Source organism: Phoxinus phoxinus (assembly GCF_949152265.1).
Source record: "Phoxinus phoxinus genome assembly, chromosome: 12".
NCBI classification, from domain to species: Eukaryota; Metazoa; Chordata; class Actinopteri; order Cypriniformes; family Leuciscidae; genus Phoxinus; species Phoxinus phoxinus.
This window is the reverse complement of record NC_136887.1, coordinates 33,804,061-33,825,838: the sequence shown is the minus strand read 5'-3', so window position 1 is coordinate 33,825,838 and position 21,778 is coordinate 33,804,061. Positions and strand designations below refer to the sequence as shown.

Sequence of the window (21,778 nt, the reverse complement as noted above, 5' to 3'; positions counted from 1 at the left end):
TAATTTTTTTGGTCTAAATTAAGTCAGTCTTTATTTTTGTGAAACAGTCTAACTTGCATTAGACTAGTCTATGAGCACATTTTAGACTTGTCTAACACTATAGACCGGTCTAAAATAGCTTTGTGAAACCGGCCCCAGGAGATCGGCTGAATGGATTCGAAAACGGTAAAACTGTTTAACTCTCGGGGACATGTTGGAAAATGAGCCTATTTCCAAAAAAAAATTTTAGTTTTCCTTTAAGTACTTTTAAAAACGAGTACTTCTGTACTTTTACTCAAATAAAAATCGGTCTTTACAACTTTTCCTTGTAACGTTGGAATAGTTGATCAGTTGTATCTGTACTTTCACTCACGTAATGAAGTTGTGTACTTTGTCCACCTCTGGGATAATCTATGGTAGTTTGTATTGTTATACCACTCTGGATTAACCTTCATTGTTTAATTGTCTGTTTCAGCGGTCAACGGTTTCATGTTCGACCACCTACAGTTCAAGATGTGTGTTGGCGATGTGATACTCTGGCATGTGGCGAGCGTTGGCATGCAAAGCAACTTTCTGTCAGTTTACTTCACAGGAAATACGTTTGAGAAGGATAAAACATACGGCACCGTCCTCACACTCTTCCCAATGACCGGAGACACAGTGACCACTGAAGTGGAGATGCTAGGTAAGGGTCAGAGGTCAAGGAACCCCTGAACGATACAAAGTTTTCGATTACATTTAATTATCCCAAACTTTTGACTATATAAATAAAAAACGCCCAAAACACTACAACTTTAAACACTAACGCTGACTAAAACTTTAACTAAAATTGATAAATCTTCTATAGAGCTGCTTATACTTTTAGAATTTAACTAATTTCATAATTATAAACTTATTTAAACTTAAAGTTATTGAACATAACTGACATAAAGCTTAATAATGACGCTTTTGTCGTTCATAATCGAATACAATTTTGCAACATTAACACTGTTATTTTCCTGTTTATGCTGTAAAGCTGCTTTGAAACACCATCTGAATTGTATACACACGGCTATAGAAATAAATGTGACTTGGCTTAATTGGAAATATTATAAAACTATAGTATATTAATGATAGTAAAATAACACTGGTTTGATGATATCAGCTGAAAGAGAATGCATTGTGGGGCGGAGCAAATTATCCATGTAGTTATGAAGACAAATACAGGGAGTGTTGGGGAAAGTTACTTTGAAAAGTAATGCGTTACAATATTGCGTTACTCCCTTAAAAAGTAACTAATTGCGTTACTTACTTACTTATTTTAGAAAAGTAATGCGTTACGTTACTTTTTTCCACCTGGGCTGGGCTTAATAGGAAGAATAGGATGCAGGAGAGAAAAGTTTAAAATCTCTGCTTATGGTTTAATTGAGTCATCGAAGGTCAAAAGCAACATTGGTCAATAAAATGCAACAAACAAATTTAACATATTTTATTTAACATATTTAGTTATTGGAGGTTTGCTTAGTATTCTGATTCTACATTTCACTGATTTTATTCATATTTAATATTTGTTTTATTTGTATTTAATTTTTTTTTTTTTTATGCAAGTGAGATGAGTAAATGCACGCTCACATTTAGTCTAGAACTACAATAACCATCATGCACACACACACACACACACACACACACACACACACGCCTCTGCACTTCCATTTGTCTCAACATGAGGACAGGAGAGCTGTCAGTCAATAAATGGGAAAACAAAGTAACTTGCGTTATTTATTTAAAAAAAAGTAACTCAGATATTTTGTTGTAATTTATTACAGGTGAAACTGGAAAATTTTTAATATGGTGCAAAAATTCATTTATTTCAGTAATTCAACTTAAAAGGTGAAACTAAATATTATATAGACTCATTACATGCAAAGTGAGATATTTCAAGCCTTTATTTGTTATAATGTTGATGATTATGGCTTACAGCTTATGACAACCCCAAATTCAAAATGAGAATATTGTGAAAAGGTTTTCATAAGCTGTAAGCCATAATCATCAACATTATAACAAATAAAGGCTTGAAATATCTCACTTTGCATGTAATGAGTCTATATAATATATTAGCTTCACTTTTTAAGTTGAATTACTGAAATAAATGAACTTTTGCACCATATTCCATTTTTTTGAGTTTCATCTGTAAAGTAATGCGTTACTTTACTAGTTACTTGAAAAAGTAATCTGATTAAGTTACTTCTAATGAGTTACCCCCCAACACTGAATACAGGATTCATAATTAGAAGCTGTTTTGATTTCATGTTCATAAGTCTGATGTTTGATCCTTGTAGGGGAATGGGAGGTCAGCGCGTTTGACCCCGCTCTGAAAAAGCGAGGCATGAGCGTTCGCTACACGGTTGTTAACTGTGAGAGAGTGCTTCCCTTGGTGGACAGCGAAGACTACGACGATGACTTCATCGAATTCATTGAGCAGAACTTCCCGAATCCACGGGGAACAATGGAAAAGAACGGCACTATCGCTATTCGTGTTTGCCGAAACAGAACTGTGACGGAGTCTGCGACTAGACGAGTAAACATGAGCCGGGCTTCAGACAATGAGAGACTAAACAGAACCCGTGTATGCGAGATAAGATATGTTCCGGTAAAGCGGGAAAAAGATCTGGAGGCGTTATCGCAGGGTGGGATTCCACAGGATATTTTGGATCAACTGGGAGAGGAGATGGCTGGAAATTCATTGGAACGACAGAAAAGGTCCAACCACAAATCTCACAGAAGTATCCCAAACGAGATCGATCCTACAGTCACGTTAAGCTCCTCAGAAAACGTGAACGTTGCAAACATTCAGTCGGATCACAACGAAACACATCCAAGTGGTCAAACAACAAATGACCTGTTTAGAAAATTCCTTCTTAAAGATGCAAACTTCTCGACTAACCTCGATCAACTTCTGAACGACTCTAAGACAGTCAAATCAGAGAAAGTGAGGAGTCGACGAGAGCTGTGGAGCAAAAAAGTGGATGTGAAAGTTCACAGCAACAATGAAGTTCTGGAAGAATCTGGAAGTGCTGGACTGAAGAAGGACAAGATGGAGGAAAGTTTGAATCCGTTTAACTATAATTACAAAGATTTAAAGAACTTACAACCAGATTTGGAACCGGTTTTGGGACCAATTGGGTCAAATTCATCAGATAATCAGACACATGGTAGGAAATCTTCGGAAAGTGACTATGATGATTATAGCGATGAGGGAAGCGTTCTTGGTTTGGATCATCATGTTGAAGATAATGTCGGCATTAGGTCAACAGAGTCGAGGTTTCGTAGTTACTACATCGCGGCAGAGGAAATCTTTTGGGATTATGGGATTAATAAACCAGCTCAGCTCATCAAACCAAGGTAACCGAACATACATATGTGACCCTCGATCTCAAACCCAGTCTGGAGCCGCACGGGTATATCTGTGGCAATAGCCAACTATACATTGTATGGGTCAAAATTATAAATTTTTCTTTTATGCCAAAAATCATTAGGATATTAAGATCATGTTCCATTAAGATATTTAGGAAATTTCCTACCGTAAATATATAAAACATGTATTTTTGTGAGTGAATGCAGCACAATCGTGAACATAAATGCACAACTTTAAAGGAGATTTTCTCAATGTTTAGATTTTTTTGCATCCTCAGATTCCAGATTTTCAATAGTTGTATCTCGACCAAATATTGTCCTGTCCTAACAAACCACACATCAATGGAAAGCTTATTTATATCTTTCATATGATGCATAAATCTCAATTAAAAAAAAATTGACCCATATGTCTGGTTTTGTGGTCCAGGGTCACATATTAAAACATATACAACATGAAACAATTATGAACTTTAGACATATAGTGTGTGTTTATATACATTATATCTGTTTTATATTGCATAAAATACATGTATGGTATCAAATTGAATCAAATCCATTTAGTTTAGTTGTTTATTTGTATATAGGTAGTTATGTAATAAGCAATGCAATGCACTTTTAGATGGCGATATTAATATTGCTTTTCATATGAAGCCTATAACCAGTCTTAAGGACATGCTCAATTCTACTTGCACTAAATGTTTGTTTGTCCACAGGGAGATGCGAAGGGGAATGAGAAAATATTTCCCAGCCTATAGAAAGGTGGTTTTCAGAGCCTATCAGGACAGAGATTTCAAGCATCCAATCAAACGAGGAGAACTGGACGAGCACCTCGGCATTATGGGTCCGGTGTTGAAGGCAGAAATCAATGATGTTCTTACTGTAAGTTTCTTCATGTAAACGAGGTACTAAAAGCATAACATTGCTTTCTTAAGGTCTAGTCGGGCAAATATTCACAGGCGAAATCTAGTCTTTTCAATAGAAATACACGCAATTGGGAATTTCTCGTAAAGGTGAAAGTGAAGACGCTCAAATCTCACCACACTAGTCTACGGAAGCTTGTTTCTGCCACAGAATGAAAAATAAAAAAGGTAATTGACACTTTTTTTCTCACAATTGCGAGTTTACATCTCGCAATCCTAACTTTTTATCTCAGAAGTGCGTGATATAAAGTCGCAATTGTTTGTTATAAAGTCAGAATTGCGCAATATTAAGTCGCAATCGTTTGTTATAAAGTCAGAATTGCGTGATGTAAAGTCACAAACGTTTGTTATTAAGTCAGAATTGCGTGATATTAAGTCGCAATCGTTTGTTATAAAGTCAGAATTGCGCAATATAAAGTCGCAATTGTTTGTTATAAAGTCAGAATTGCGTGATATAAAGTCACAAACGTTTGTTATAAAGTCAGAATAGCGTGATATAAAGTCGCAATTGTTTGTTATAAAGTCAGAATTGGGCGATATAAAGTCACAATTGTCTGTTATAAAGTCAGAATTGCGTGATATAACGTCGCAATTGTTTGTTATAAAGTAATAATTGCGTGATATAACGTCGCAATTGTTTGTTATAAAGTAATAATTGCGTGATATAAAGTCGCAATTGCGAGTTATAAATTCAGAATTGCGCGATATAGTCGCAATTGCAAGTTATAAAGTCAGAATTGCGTGATATAAAGTCACAATTGTTTGTTATAAAGTCAGAATTGCGTGATATAAAGTCGCAATTGTTTGTTATAAAGTCAGAATTGCATGATATTAAGTCGCAATTGTTTGTTATAAAGTCAGAATTGCGGGATATAAAGTTTCAAATGCGAGTTATAAATTCAGAATTGCGCGATATAAAGTCGCAATTGTTTGTTATAAAGTCAGAATTGCGTGATATAAAGTCGCAATTGTTTGTTATAAAGTCAGAATTGCATGATATTAAGTCGCAATTGTTTGTTATAAAGTCAGAATTGCGTGATATAAAGTCGCAATTGTGAGTTATAAATTCAGAATTGTGTGATATAAAGTCGCAATTGTTTGTTATAAAGTCAGAATTGCATGATATAAAGTCGCAAATGCGAGTTATAAATTCAGAATTGCGGGATATAAAGTCGCAATTGTTTGTTATAAAGTCAGAATTGCGTGATATAAAGTCGCAAATGCGAGTTATAAATTCAGAATTGCGGGATATAAAGTCGCAATTGTTTGTTATAAAGTCAGAATTGCGTGATATAAAGTCGCAATTGTGAGTTATAAATTCAGAATTGTGTGATATAAAGTCGCAATTGTTTGTTATAAAGTCAGAATTGCGTGATATAAAGTCGCAAATGCGAGTTATAAATTCAGAATTGCGGGATATAAAGTCGCAATTGTTTGTTATAAAGTCAGAATTGCGTGATATAAAGTCGCAAATGCGAGTTATAAATTCAGAATTGCGGGATATAAAGTTGCAATTGTTTGTTATAAAGTCAGAATTGCGTGATATAAAGTCGCAAATGCGAGTTATAAATTCAGAATTGTGTGATATAAAGTCACAATTGTTTGTTATAAAGTCAGAATTGCGCGATATAAAGTCGCAATTGCGAGTTATAAATTCAGAATTGCGTGATATAAAGTCGCAATTCTTTGTTATAAAGTCAGAATTGCGTGATATAAAGTCGCAATTGCGAGAAATAAACTAGAAATTCTGACTTTTCTTCTCAGAATTGCATGTTTATATCTATTGACTATAACACGCAACTGGTAAATATAAAGTCAGAATTGCGTGACATTATGTCGCAATTGCGAGAAATTTGCGATGATTGCGAGTTCACGAATATCTCACAGTTCTGACTTTATAACACGCAACTGGTAGATATAAAGTCAGAATTGCGTGACATTATGTCGCAATTGCGAGAAATTTGCGATGATTGCGAGTTCACGAATATCTCACAATTCTGACTTTATAACACACAATTGCGACTTTATATTACGCAATTGTGAGATAAAAAGTCACAATTATCTTTAAAAAAAAAGTGTATTCTGTGGAGGAAACAAGCTTCCATAGTTCAAAAATGCATCATCACAAAAGTATTTATTAATCAGCAATGTTTCGGTTAATCACCCACTCTAAAGTCTTGCATTTCTCTTCCCATTAGGTGGTTTTCAAGAACCTGGCATCCAGGCCGTACTCTTTCCACTTGCATGGGGTGTACGATAAAACGCAGGGGAGTTTCGGCCCTGGCCCGGGCCCAGAAGGCTCCAAGGCTGAGGAAGTGCCAGGCGATCCCGTTCCTGCGGGCGAGGAGAGGGTGTACAACTGGAGGATCTCCAAACGACAAGGTCCCACAGCGTCAGAGTTTGACTGCAAGGCTGGGGCCTACTACTCCAACGTCAACATGGTAATTCAATGTGCAACTCAGGAATCAAATTTGGGTTGCTTTTGTTGAATCTTTCATGTCTGATGCACCAAAGTTGTACGTTGTTTTTACCACCTCCCGTTGTGTTGGGTCAGATTGACCCGCATTTGATTTTCAAACAGCTTGAAACAATGACATTGAAACTTTGTGAATATTTCCCATTTTGGCATGCAAAGTTAATTAAAGGGAATGCAACGTTTTGACACAGATTTGTGTTTTGGAAACACTGTACAAGTTTTGTGTTTCTGACTCCCTGTTGGTTTCCATGCAATTGACCAAAAATCATCACTTTGAACATTTATAGTAGCTTATCAAACACAAAAATATTAAATGCATGAGAACCAATGAACGTTTACTCAAAATTGAAGACTCTTCTTCTGCTGAATCATCCAAGGAAAATTAATTGTTTCGTTATCTAGTCACAGTCTAATCCAAAAAGGGTTTTGGCTGTTATTTTATTTTTATTTTTGGATCTCAATTACTGAAAAGAAGTGTGAGAAACACACATTTTACATTAATCTTTTAATGTAGATTTTTGTCAAATTGCATTGAAACCAAACAACGAAAGTTGTAAAGTTGTGTAACACAATAGAAGGGTTAAATTGAATAGAGTAAAAAAAAAAACTGGTTCAAATATAATGGGTTCATGTTCCTCAAACAGAAGAGCATAGCACTTGCAACTCCAAGGTCATGGGTTTGACTCCTAGGGATTGCATGAACTGATAAAATGCATTGCTTGAATGCAATGCAAGTTGTTTTTGATAAAGGAATCTGCCAAATGCATAAATGTAAATAACTTCTGTATTCCTCCTGCGTCCACCAGGAGAAGGACATAAACTCTGGTCTAATCGGCCCGATGCTGATATGTCGTCCTGGTACCCTCCGTTCACGCGTAAAGCAACCTGACGTCACAGACTTCTTCCTTCTCTTCACCATCTTTGATGAACGAAAGAGCTGGTACCTCGACTACAACATCGGGAAGTTTTGCACCCCACCCTGCCAGGCCAAAGCAGACGATCCGTGGTTCGAGATGAGCAACAAGTTTGCAGGTACATTATGCCGTAATTTGAGATTGACACTGCATGCATGTTGTGCTGAACATTACAAGATAACCTGATCAGTTCACATCCTCTGTCTCAATACATATTTGCATCTACGATAACGCTGATAACAACAAATGGATCCATACGGTTATGCTTGTTATTGTGTTATTCAGTTGTTAAATAGCGTTAACGCCTTTTCTTTAGTACAAGAACAGTAAACAGGCTCCATTGTACTTAGTTTTTCTAAATATAAAGACACATTTTGGAAATGCATTGATTCAAGGTGACACATGTACATTAACATTTGTGACCCTGGACCACAAAACCAGTCACAAGGGTCAATTTTCTGAAATGTAGATTTATACATCATATGAAAGCTAAATAAATAAGCTTTCCATTGATGTATGGTTTGTTAGGATAGGATATTTGGTCGAGATACACGCATTTTAAAATATGAGGGAGCAAAAAATCTAAACATTGAGAAAATCTCCTTTAAAGTTGTGCATTTATGTTCACGATTGTGCTGCATTCACTCACAAAAATACATGTTTTATATATTTACGGTAGGACATTTACTAAATATCTTCATGGAACATGATCTTAATATCTTAATGATTTTTGCCATAAAAGAAAAATGTATAATTTTGACCCATACAATGTATAGTTGGCTGTTGCCACAGATATACCCGTGCGGCTCCAGACTGGGTTTGTGGTCCAGGGTCATATATATGCATTTGGCAAATGATTTTATCCTTACTTTGCTTTCAGGGTATCTATTTTATTACTTCATGCATTCCTTGGGAATCGAACCCATAACCTTGGAATTGCTAGTGCCATGCTTTCCTATTAGGCCCTGTAATAATAGCCACAATATAATATTGCGTGTGTTGTGTTTTATTGGTACTTGTAGCTATTAACGGCTACGTGTCAGAAACGCTTCCTGGCCTGATAGTTGAACAGTACCAGACAACTCGCTGGCATCTTCTCAACGTTGGGAGTCAAGGCGAGTTTCACGCTGTACACTTCCACGGACTGCCATTCAGAGTCGGAAAAGATCAGGATCACCGCATGGGAATTTTCAATCTCTATCCCGGTAAACTATAATACACAAATGCTGCACACATGCCGGTTATATGTTAGGATTACAAATCACAATTCATTAAGCATAATTTGGGCAATTATACTAATGTTTTTGAAAGAAGTCTCTTCTGCTCACCAAGGCTGTATTTATTTGTTTTAAAATACAGTAAAATCAGGAATATTGTGAAATATTATTACAATTTACAATAGCAGTTTTCTATGTGAATATATTGTAAAGTGTAATTTATTCCTGTGATCAAAGCTGAATTTTTAGCATCATTACTCCCGTCTTCAGTGTCACATGATCATTCAGAAATCAGTATAATATGATGATTTGATGCTCAAGAAACATTTATGATTATTATCAATGTTGAAAACAGCTTCATATGTTCGTGGAATCTGTAGGCTCGTTTCCATTACAGATTTGTGCAAAATGTTTGCGATTTATTCAAAGTTTCGATAAAAAACTATTGCGAAATGACGGCGTTTCCATTAACCGATGTTATGCGACTAAAACTTTATTTTTTTTCCTCTCGCTTTTTTGCGATAAATGGGAGTTTTTGCGAAATTGTCGTGTTTCCAACAGGCGTATTTTCAATTCGCAATTTCAATTTGCGCATTTTGAAGGGTAATGGAAACGCGGCTACTGATACACCTTTTCTCTCTATCAATATCACATATTGTGTGTGATTTGGCAGGTGTTTTTGGGACGGTGGAGATGAGGCCAGCTATCGTAGGCACCTGGTTAATAGAGTGCACTATAGGGGAACATCAGCTGGCCGGCATGAGGGCCAAGATGCTGGTCTACAACCCACGTAAGAGCTTTTCTCGATAGGAGATCGTTGAGGATCGTCCTTGTCTTGTTTCTGCAGTCGTGTTGTGAATCACTAAATAGTTAGAGGCGCCTGAACCTGATTGATTTTGTTCAACAGGATGCATTCGGCCATTAGGAATACAGCCAGGGTGGATTAACAACAACCAGATAACAGCCTCTGATCACTACAGTAAGAGCAACAACATGCAACATAAAACCCACAAAATAATAGTATGATGAAAGTATTCAAACGACTGACGTGTGCAATGGATTTGGTCAAACTTTTAAGTAATTTGTCCAGCAACTTTGATTTCAACTTTCCTCAAATCATGTGTTTTTTGGAGGAGAGATATGCCAGGAATAGGACTTAAAAATTAAAATCCTGTCATCATTTACTCATCCTCAAGTTGTTTTAAACCTGTATGAGTTTCTTTCTTCTGCTGAACACAAATAAATATATTTTTGAAGAATGTTAGTAACCAATCAGTTGATGGACCCCATTGATTTCTATAGTCTTTTTACCATGCCTTTATAATTTAATATGATTTAATATTTTCATGTGGTTTTATTTACAGATTTTCAGTCTTAAAAATATGAATATCCATTAAAAAATACAAAATTGAGTGTTTACAAGTAGAGTGAAATACACAAACATTTGACTGAAATTGAGCAAAATCTGAACGGAATATATTTTTATATATTTTGCGTAATTTCCTATCAAGCAGTAATATCGTCAAATTCAGCAAAAAAAAATTATGTGTAAATGCTAAAGAAAAATCTGTCGTTTTATTTAAGAAATTTTTTAATTGTCATTTCCACCACAGAATTAATGTTGATTTGAGATATTTTGGATTAATTGTGTAATGCATGTTTTGTCAGTAAGTAAATTCAAATGTTAAAGGAAGGTAAATTCTGTCCTCATTTACTCTCACTCAAGTTGTTTCTTTCTTCTGCTGAACACAAAGGAAGATATTTTGAAGAATGTCGGTAACCAGATGTATGTGCTCCATTGACTTCCATAGTATTTTTTTTCCCTACTATGGACGTCAATGGGGTCCATCAAACTGTCTGGTTACCGACATTCTTCAAAATATCTTCCTTTGTGTTCAGCAGAAGAAAGAAACAACTTGAGGGAGAGTAAATGATGAGCAAAAGTGAACTGTTCCTTTAAGACTTGGCAGATGATAAAACTGGTGCAAATCCCATTAAAAAATGTGGGAGTCGGCTCTTTTGACTTGGGCCATAAAATCTAGTATTTTAATACAATTATTTATTGAAATGCCATTTCTCTTAAAGGTGTTTGGAAGCCCAATTTAGCCAGACTTGAGTTATCCGGATCGATTAATGCCTGGATGGGCAAAGGCACAGACTCCTGGCTCCAGGTAAAAGAAACCTTGTGTTTGCAGAGATAACATGCTGTACTTTGGCTCATTTGTAAGAAAAACATGTTATGATTTATTTGTGCCTCATATCACATCAGACAATAGTGACTCAGTCATTCTAGACACATTTTTCTTTCATTCTCAGCAAGAGAATGAGTGGGAAATAGTTTTTAAACACTATAAATAGGTTTGCACAGTAGATTGTATTTAACCTTTGATTCAATAGTGTTTGGAAGAGCAAGAAAAAGAGAGAAAGCGTGTAGGATACACAACAATTGACTATTTTTAGCAGGATTACGATAATCAAGCAAAACTAGGAAATATTTATTGGAAAAGTCATGGAAATTCATTAAATCTTAATTTAAAAATAATGAAAGCTTGTTTCCGCCACAGAATAAAAATAAAAAAAAGGGAATTGCGACTTTTTATCTTGCAATTTTTACCTTTTTATCTCAGAATTGCCAGATATAAAAAAAAATTCTGACCTTTTTTTTGCGATTGCGAGTTTATATCGTGCAATTCTGACTTTATGTCTTGCAATTCTGAGATTAAAAGTCAGAATTACGAGATAAAAAAGGCGCAATTATCTCTTCAAATGTGGCGGAAACAAGCTTCCATAGAAAATAACTGCAATGTCTGTAGTGAAGTATTTATTCAGTCGCTTGAAATTGTCCAGAATCCATATCTGACCCTCCATATCTCTCCTGTTTATCCGTGTATGTGTGTTTGTAGGTGGATTTGTTAAAGCCCATGCTCCTCCATGGTATTCGAACTCAGGGTGCAAAGATGGGTTTTAGTGAGTATTTCACCGTTACGTACACCATCAGTTACAGCGCTGACCAGGAGAACTGGACCATCTACAGAGGAAACAGCAGCAAGTCCTCTTACGTCAGTACCAACATCTGAATATACATTAAAATAGTCTGATTTAAAGGGGGCATATTGCACGCTTTGTTTTCGTCTTCCCTGTCGCTGCTTCGTACAAAAAAAGTTCTGATGTCCATCTACAGAAGCCAATAATGAATAAAAATAAGATTATTTGTATTATTTACAAACTTTTGTTTCGTCATGTTTTCATAACGCCGGACTTCAGTGTGCTCAGATGGGTGTGCGCTGCATTTGCTAGGAAACACAGACGCGCGGTCGCGCGCGGACATGGATTTCTGTCGCGTGGGTCAGCTTCTGTTTTCGGTTAAACTGCGCGTTGCTTTTACAGCGTTGATTAATTTGCTAAAAGCCCTAACTTAATTTGATTGTGTTCAATCTGCTTAAATATATGTAAAATTTAAGTTTTAATTAAGCTTAATCCATTTGTGTTGCATTACACCGTGTCCTAACTACACGCGACGCGACGCCGCGACACGCGATAAAGGGTATATTTTCCATGTTAATCAGAGTTTTTGTCCTAACCAGACGCGACGGCGACACGCGAAGTTTCTAATTTAGAAACGGTTCCTATTTCTGCGACGTCGCGGCTGACAGATCCGCCCACACAGAGATCTCATTGAATAAACTGATTGTCATATAAAGAGATTACACTGGTTATGAGTACACATTATTTATTTTTTGTTAAAAATAGGTCACTGCGCCACAAGCGATAATGGACAATTTACCTCAGATTTTGAAAGCATATAATATAGCGTTCAAACTGAATTCTATGCAAACATACAACTGTACTTCATAACAAAATTAGGCAATGAGTATATTTTGTTAATGTTTGATTTTTAATAATGTTATTTCTTGATTTGATTATGTCCTTACCCATTTTCAATGCGAGTGCGGGCCAGCAGTGCGCTTTCACAGAGAGACTGTTACCCCACACGCTGTTCTGAATGGCTGTGGATTTTTGATTGACGTGTGGCGTCTCACAGTCGCGTCGCGTCTAGTGTGGACAGACACACTTGCTGTCGCTGGAATTTTATCGCGTCGTGTGTAGTTAGGACACGGTGTTACATGAATGATTTGTGTTGCATTAACTGAAACTGGGCGGTGCTTGTTAGTTCCCAGCATGCTTTGCATATGGCTGAATTAAGAGAGAATAAATGTTTAAATTAAGTGTTATTTTATGTGTTTTTGAGAAAAGGGGAAGACTTGATAGTGTGTAATTGTGCTTAATGTTCAATTACATTCTAATCATTAGAACCATTTAAATTACAGAGGGTTACCATTGTGGAGAAGAGTGGAGCGTTGGTTAGGTTGTGGACTGATTCTGCAACACTTGTAGTAAATGCTTTGGCTGAAAGAGTGTGTGAACTTAGCATTTAAGATTGGTTCATGCACTGAGAAAAGGGAGACAGGTTACCTGTTAGATTTATCAAATTATATTTAGTATATTTTACTTTGTTGCTTGAACGTGAATAGACTGTGTTGATTGAACACAATTGTGGAAGTGGCTACCAAAGCAAACAATTTGTGTGCAAGTAACCAATGTCCACTATTCAATTGAGTAAATCCAATGAATAATTTTTTCAGTGTATTAAATACACTGACAAATAAAATAAATTGTTAAACTCAAACTTCAGATTTACTGGGGCACAGCGGATTTATACTGGGGTCTAGCAACGCCCCTGCCACTGTAGTCACTCGGACTATTTTAACAATGTCTTTACTAATTTTCTGGGCCGGCAAGTTTCAATGACAATAGAAGCCTATGGAGGAGTGAGACCGCTTCAGATTTAATCACAAATATCTTCATTTGTGTTCCGAAGATGAAGGAAAGTCTTACGGGGTTGAACAACATGAGGGAGAGTCATTACTGACAGAGTTTTCATTTCTGGGTGAACTAACCCTTCACCCAATCTTAAAAAAGCTTGTTATGATCAAATGCATGATGAAACTCACACCGAACATGCTTTTTCCAGTGAAACTGCTTCGCTTTGATTTCAAAAGAAGTGCTTCCCTGATTATAATAAATTATACTATTTTTTACTGTACATCTTTCCTACTGTCAGGATTATTCACATCTGTTTTCTTGCTAATTTGATATCAGAACTTCAATGGAAACATGGATGGTTCCAGAATAAAAGAGAACTTGTTTTCTCCACCCATCGTGGGTCGCTACGTCAGGATTCACCCACTGACCTTCCAGAAGCTGCCCACACTGAGGATAGAACTACTGGGATGTGACCTCAATAGTGAGTGAACACACACACACGCGCACGCACGCACGCACACACACACACAAACACACAGTTTTTGCTTTTGTTCAAAAACTGTTCACTATTGTTCTGTGATGTTGTGTTATGCTTGTGTGTGTTCCTCAGGCTGTTGTGTGATGTTTGTGTGTGTGTTCCTCAGGCTGTTGTGTGATGTTTGTGTGTGTGTTCCTCAGGCTGTTGTGTGATGTGTGTGTGTTCCTCAGGCTGTTGTGTGATGTGTGTGTGTGTGTTCCTCAGGCTGTTGTGTGATGTGTGTGTGTTCCTCAGGCTGTTGTATGATGCTTGTGTGTGTGTTCCTCAGGCTGTTGTGTGATGCTTGTGTGTGTGTGTGTTCCTCAGGCTGTTGTATGATGTTTGTGTGTGTGTGTTCCTCAGGCTGTTGTGTGTTGCTTGTGTGTGTGTTCCTCAGGCTGTTGTGTGATGCTTGTGTGTGTGTTCCTCAGGCTGTTGTGTGATGCTTGTGTGTGTGTGTTCCTCAGGCTGTTGTGTGTTGCTTGTGTGTGTGTTCCTCAGGCTGTTGTGTGATGCTTGTGTGTGTGTTCCTCAGGCTGTTGTGTGATGCTTGTGTGTGTGTTCATCAGGCTGTTGTGTGATGCTTGTGTGTGTGTTCATCAGGCTGTTGTGTGTGTGTGTTCCTCAGGCTGTTGTGTGATGTTTGTGTGTGTGTGTTCCTCAGGCTGTTGTGTGTTGCTTGTGTGTGTGTTCCTCAGGCTGTTGTGTGATGCTTGTGTGTGTGTTCCTCAGGCTGTTGTGTGATGCTTGTGTGTGTGTGTTCCTCAGGCTGTTGTGTGTTGCTTGTGTGTGTGTTCCTCAGGCTGTTGTGTGATGCTTGTGTGTGTGTTCCTCAGGCTGTTGTGTGATGCTTGTGTGTGTGTTCATCAGGCTGTTGTGTGATGCTTGTGTGTGTGTTCATCAGGCTGTTGTGTGTGTGTGTTCCTCAGGCTGTTGTGTGATGCTTGTGTGTGTGTTCCTCAGGCTGTTGTGTGATTCTTGTGTGTGTGTGTTCCTCAGGCTGTTGTGTGATGTTTGTGTTCATCAGGCTGTTGTGTGTGTGTGTGTGTGTGTGTTCCTCAGGCTGTTGTGTGATGCTTGTGTGTGTGTTCCTCAGGCTGTTGTGTGATGCTTGTGTGTGTGTTCCTCAGGCTGTTGTGTGATGTTTGTGTGTGTGTTCCTCGGGCTGTTGTGTGATGTTTGTGTGTGTGTGTTCCTCAGGCTGTTGTGTGTTGCTTGTGTGTGTGTTCCTCAGGCTGTTGTGTGATGCTTGTGTGTGTGTTCCTCAGGCTGTTGTGTGATGTTTGTGTGTGTGTTCATCAGGCTGTTGTGTGTGTGTGTTCCTCAGGCTGTTGTGTGATGCTTGTGTGTGTGTTCCTCAGGCTGTTGTGTGATTCTTGTGTGTGTGTGTTCCTCAGGCTGTTGTGTGATGTTTGTGTTCATCAGGCTGTTGTGTGTGTGTGTGTGTGTTCCTCAGGCTGTTGTGTGATGCTTGTGTGTGTGTTCCTCAGGCTGTTGTGTGATGCTTGTGTGTGTGTTCCTCAGGCTGTTGTGTGTGTGTGTGTGTGTGTGTTCATCAGGCTGTTGTGTGATGCTTGTGTGTGTGTTCCTCAGGCTGTTGTGTGATGCTTGTGTGTGTGTGTTCCTCAGGCTGTTGTGTGATGCTTGTGTGTGTGTTCCTCAGGCTGTTGTGTGTGTGTGTGTGTGTGTTCCTCAGGCTGTTGTGTGATGCTTGTGTGTGTGTGTTCCTCAGGCTGTTGTGTGATGCTTGTGTGTGTGTTCCTCAGGCTGTTGTGTGTGTGTGTGTGTGTGTTCCTCAGGCTGTTGTGTGATGCTTGTGTGTGTGTGTTCCTCAGGCTGTTGTGTGTGTTTGTGTGTTCCTCAGGCTGTTGTGTGTTGCTTGTGTGTGTGTTCCTCAGGCTGTTGTGTGTTGCTTGTGTGTGTGTTCCTCAGGCTGTTGTGTGATGTTTGTGTGTGTGTTCCTCAGGCTGTTGTGTGTTGCTTGTGTGTGTGTTCCTCAGGCTGTTGTGTGATTTTTGTGTGTGTGTTCCTCAGGCTGTTGTGTGTTGCTTGTGTGTGTGTTCCTCAGGCTGTTGTGTGATTTTTGTGTGTGTGTTCCTCAGGCTGTTGTATGATGTTTGTGTGTGTGTTCCTCAGGCTGTTGTGTGATGTTTGTGTGTGTGTTCCTCAGGCTGTTGTGTGATGCTTGTGTGTGTGTTCCTCAGGCTGTTGTGTGATGTTTGTGTGTGTGTTCCTCAGGCTGTTGTGTGATGTTTGTGTGTGTGTTCCTCAGGCTGTTGTGTGTTGTATGTGTGTGTGTTCCTCAGGCTGTTGTATGATGTTTGTGTGTGTGTTCCTCAGGCTGTTGTATGATGTTTGTGTGTGTGTTCCTCAGGCTGTTGTGTGATGCTTGTGTGTGTGTTCATCAGGCTGTTGTATGCCGTTGGGAATGGAGCGCAGGCTGATTCCCAGCACTAGCATCAGCGCCTCCTCGTTCTTAAACAAGTGGTTACTGTCCTGGAGTCCCGACCTCGCTCGACTCCATCAGGAGGGACGAGCAAATGCATGGAGACCCAAGGTATCTATCTATCTATCTATCTATCCATCCATCCATTAATCTATCGTTCTATCCAACAATCTCGTTCTATCCAACCATCCAATCCATCCATCAATCATTCTAACCATCCATGCATCTATCTATCTAATCCATCCATCTATCCATCCTCTATCGTTATATCCATCCATCCATCATTCTAACCATCCATGCATCTATCCATCCATCTATCTATCTATCCATCATCTATCCATCCATCCATCTATCCATCCATGCATCTATCTATCTATCTAATCCATCCATCCATCCATCCATCTATCGTTCTATCCAACAATCTATCCTTCTATCCATCCAATCCATCCATCCATCCATGATTCTAACCATCCATGCATCTATCCATCATCTATCTATCCATCTATCGTTCTATCCAACAATTTATCGTTCTATCCAACCATCCATCCATGATTCTAACCATCCATCTATCCATCCGTCCATCAATCATTCTATCCATCCATCATTGCATGCTTTCATAGAGTGAAAGTGAATTTTCTCTGTACCTCATGTGTGTTTTCTAAGCCCATTGTAAGAGTTTCCTTGTAAGTGCCCTGTGTGTCTGTGTGAAAGACCCCTCCATTGTCTTATTCTCTTTATGGTTTTTAAGTTATTGCTCTCTCTATTTCCTCCTTGAACATGATTGCGCACAAAGAGCCAAGCACTGTCAGCGAGGTGGATTTATGAGTTATTATGAGCTATTATATAGTGTGCCGCTCTGCTTCACATGCAGTTCTGTTCTGCATCATAACTTAACATTAATACCTGCAGAAATCTGTGCTTATTAAAGGTGACGTGTCATTCTTGTAATTAATTGACATGCTTATTGTTCACACTCAGAGAAACACACTCATGTTCATCTGTATAGAAAATAAATTAATTGTTAAACTGATCATCTTATGTTTTGTCTCTTCTTCTCTCTTTCTACAGACGAATAGCCCTCACGAGTGGTTACAGGTGGACTTTCTCTCTATGAAGAGAGTGACTGGGTTGATCACGCAGGGGGCTCGATCGGTCCTGAAGCTGATGATGGTCACTGAATTCACCATCTCCATTAGCAATGACGGTCACAGCTGGACCGGTGTGAAGGAGCAGGGCACAGACAGCGAAGAGGTATGGCTATATGTGTGTGTATTAGCTTCTATCAATAATCAGTTTTATATGCATTATTATAAGAATTATGGCCACACATTAAGAATATGTGCCTTCCCACGACTTATTAATTCCCTCGTTTTGATTGACCTAAAACAAGGTAATGAACAGTTTATGTTGTGTTACTTCCTAAAAACTAACTAATCATGCTACTTAGCAAGTTTTTATGGAAAGTAATGTGTTAATTTTTCTCACCTAGTCTGGCCTTGCTTGTTTGTTTTTTAATAACAAAAAAAAAGTTATATTTTTGGCATATGGAAAGGCCCTTTCACACAAAGGGCCCTATTTTAACGATCTAAGCGCGTGTCCAAATCCACTTTTGCTAGTTTAACGATGGGAAAAATGGTCGGCGCTCCCGGCGCATGCTCTAAAAGGGTTGTCCCGATTCTCTTAATGAGTAATGGGTGTGTTTTGGGATTTACGTGCTTTAAACCAATCAGAGTCTCATATCTCATTCCCTTTAAATGCCAGTTGCGCTCGCGCCGTGGCGGATTCGCTATTTACATGGAAAGTGGAGAGACGAACGCGTCTCCAGAGCGCAAACGAATCTGCTCCTGCGCGAGGTTAAAGCTGTGTGTGTGTGTGTGTGCTTAGATAGTAGCATAGCTACTTTTTTTACAGCTGTTGAGTAAACAGGGGAATGTAATGTGTGTGAGAGATTTGTTTTATTTTCTCTTAAGAATAATATATTTTCATTCAATATGGTTCATTCTTTTGATTTTGGGGTGACCTGTACATGTTCTTGATGTTTTGTCTCTTTTTCTCCCTGCTGTAGATCTATGAAGGGAACAGTGAGCACGACGAGGAGGCACTGGTCATGTTTGATCCGCCGTTGTTCGCACGATTCATACGGATTCACCCGAAAGGCTGGTTCAATGATATCGCCCTGCGGGTCGAGTTTTTGGGCTGTGATACTCAAACACTTTGAGTAAAAAAAAAAAAAAAAAAGTATGATCGATACAGTGCGCTTGAATGAATTGTATAACGTCTTAAACACACGGCTCCGTTCCAAACCCTAGGAAAGCTATCTAATGCCTGCATAAGTTTGCATTGTAACTGTAATGAAACCTCATAAGTGACTGATCTGAGACATTTTTCATGGGTAGCACACAAATGTGATCCTGGACCACAAAACCAGTCACATGGGTCAATTGTCTGAAATTTAGATTTATACATGAATAAATAAGCTTTCCATTGATGTGTGGTTTGTTAGGATAGGACAATATTTGCTCGAGATACAACTATTGAAAATCTGGAATCTGAGGGGCAAAAAAATGTAAACATTGAGAAAATCTCCTTTAAAGTTGTTCATTTATGTTTACGATTGTGCTGCACTCACTCACAAAAATACATGTTTTATATATTTACGGTAGGACATTTACTAAATATCTTCATGGAACATGATCTTAATATCCTCATGATTTTTGGCATAAAAGAAAAATGGATCATTTTGACCCATACAGTGTAGTGGTTTTGTGCAATTGTCCAATGACACCAACTAATGCGGTCTAGTTAGAAAGCTCACATAAACACTACATAAGTTGATCTCTAGAACAGGTTTTTTTCATGTATGTGTTTTAAATCTGTTAAAATTGTAAGTTATAAGTGTTGTTCGGATCAGTACGCTGCTCATTTTACTGTCTGCTTTTTTGAGACATTATTCTATATAGAAATTAACTACCTATATCTATTTTTCTAGCAAGTGTACTCATGCATATTATAAAAACTCATGGAAGATTATTTTTATGGTTATTAGATGTTTGTATATTCTGGTCTGGAATAACTACTGAATCCACCATATGCTGTACTTTTGTATTTTGCACTGAGAAACAGGAGTGTTTTATTTTATAAAATATTTAATGTTTAATTGTGGAAATAAAAAGACTATGAAAACTTGTGTTTCTTTGACAAATATTATTCTTTCACGGTCTGTTTTCCTCCCTTTCATCTCATAAATGTGTTTTCAATATCTGTCATCACACATTATTATTATTTTTGACTATAATATCTGCTTCTTAATCAAACATGCACACAATTAATACACGACTTTATGACACAGTCTCTATAAAATGTGTGAATTGAATGGCAATGCAGATAATGCCGTTTATTGTTCACGGTCTCGTCACAGTCCTGCATGCAGAGAGACACACAGACTCGCAGGCAAAGGGTGGATGAAGAGTCCCACAGGAATACGATAACATTTCCATGTTCTGGCCCAGATAAAAATGGAGCGTACTATCAGTTCCTGTTTGACAGGAAGTGCTCTGGGGATGTGTTTAGCTTGGAGGGAAAATGAAGGCCTGAGTCTGAAAGAAGTTGGTGACCTTTTGTGTCACCTGTTATCTGTTATCAAAGACAAACACTGCTTGCTGAGGGACAAACACACACGATAGGAAGCAACATGGCCAAACTTTATTACAAAACATTACTAATAATGTGCATGCAAACCTGTGATGCAACATCAATTTCACTGTTCATATGCAAAATAGGAATATTATATATATACACATACATACATACATATATATATATATAGGAATTTATATATATATATATATATATATATATATATATAATTCCTATTTTGTATATAAACAGTCATCATATTATCATATTATTATTATTATGTTATCATATTATTATGTTAAGCATTACAAGATGTCTTGTTTTGTTATTTCATGGTGTTTTATTCACTATAATGACTGAAGATTCATAAACTGTCTGGTAAAGTTATCCTAGATAATTGGATGTGTTTCTCTTTTATACTAATAATAATAATACTTAATTATTACATGAATTAATATAATAATTGTTAGTCTTAATAAAAGTGATGCTTTTGCGTTAGATATCCTCCAACTCTGTCATGTTTTTGACTAATTAAATAAACAACAAAAATAAACCCTCCAAACAGGTGAATTATAAAGCTATAATATTCTCTCTATTATTTTATTTTAGAGTATATACCAAGTTTATCTATATTTTGAGACTTTTAAGTATAAGGTCTTATAATTAAATTAGTTTTTTTTTCCAAAGTTCACTTAAATCTTCAGTAGTCAACATTTGAAGTGGATCAAAACCTTTCATCAAAGTTATACATTGATTTTGAACAATACCCGTTCTTGTCTTAGGACAACTTTAGCCCTATTAAAGTAATAATTGCGGAGGTTGTCTATGATCTTAATCCCGTGTGAATCGGCCATGTCTGTCATTTGTAAAGTAAAAATGACCTTCCATATTTCGCCATGGCAATAGCAACTATACATTGTATGGGTCAAAATTATCCATTTTTCTTTTATGCCAAAAATCATTAGGATATTAAGTAAAGATCATGTTCCATGAAGATATTTAGTAAATTGCCTACCGTAAATATATAAAACATGTATTTCTGTGAGTGAATGCAGCACAATCGTGAACATAAATGCACAACTTTAAAGGAGATTTTCTCAATGTTTAGATTTTTTTTGCTCCTCAGATTCCAGATTTTCAATAGTTGTCTCGACCAAATATTGTCCTATCCTAACAAACCACACATCAATGGAGAGATTATTTATTCAGCTTTCATACATGTATACATCTCAATTTCAGAAAATGTACCCATGTGACTGGTTTTGTGGTCCAGGGTCACATATTAGTCACATGTGAATCGGCATCTCTGTGATTTGGTGGGGTCGTATATAAGTTTTTCAAGGTTTTTGTTTCCTGTGCGCATTTTATAATCCTTTTTTATCGCTTTTTTTATTTAATTTTTAGATAAATGACATGTATAGCAGCATTCTTCTGTTTATGATATATCATACTAGAC

General features: G+C 37.5%; 3 protein-coding genes across 4 annotated transcripts in view; 1 reads left to right on the top strand and 2 right to left on the bottom strand.

Annotated features, from left to right (window-relative positions):
* Nucleotides 1–19,873, top strand: part of f8 (coagulation factor VIII, procoagulant component) — a 38,808-nt gene extending 18,935 nt beyond the window's left edge. For both annotated transcript variants that reach the window (XM_079629888.1, XM_079629889.1), the window contains 14 exons: nt 455–664; nt 2,298–3,360; nt 4,086–4,251; nt 6,491–6,733; nt 7,575–7,800; nt 8,705–8,887; nt 9,573–9,689; nt 9,807–9,878; nt 10,985–11,070; nt 11,803–11,958; nt 14,060–14,204; nt 16,649–16,797; nt 17,755–17,937; nt 18,752–19,873. In XM_079629888.1, the coding sequence (XP_079486014.1) occupies nt 455–664; nt 2,298–3,360; nt 4,086–4,251; nt 6,491–6,733; nt 7,575–7,800; nt 8,705–8,887; nt 9,573–9,689; nt 9,807–9,878; nt 10,985–11,070; nt 11,803–11,958; nt 14,060–14,204; nt 16,649–16,797; nt 17,755–17,937; nt 18,752–18,904 (3,152 nt within the window). In that variant the 3' untranslated portion in view covers nt 18,905–19,873. The remainder of the gene's footprint in view (nt 1–454; nt 665–2,297; nt 3,361–4,085; nt 4,252–6,490; nt 6,734–7,574; nt 7,801–8,704; nt 8,888–9,572; nt 9,690–9,806; nt 9,879–10,984; nt 11,071–11,802; nt 11,959–14,059; nt 14,205–16,648; nt 16,798–17,754; nt 17,938–18,751) is intronic.
* Nucleotides 1–21,778, bottom strand: part of srp72 (signal recognition particle 72) — a 253,770-nt gene that overhangs the window by 74,286 nt on the left and 157,706 nt on the right. The window lies entirely within an intron of this gene.
* The window catches only part of arl9 (ADP-ribosylation factor-like 9), a 324,624-nt gene that overhangs the window by 164,522 nt on the left and 138,324 nt on the right, over nt 1–21,778 (bottom strand). The gene's annotated exons all lie outside the window — the stretch shown is intronic.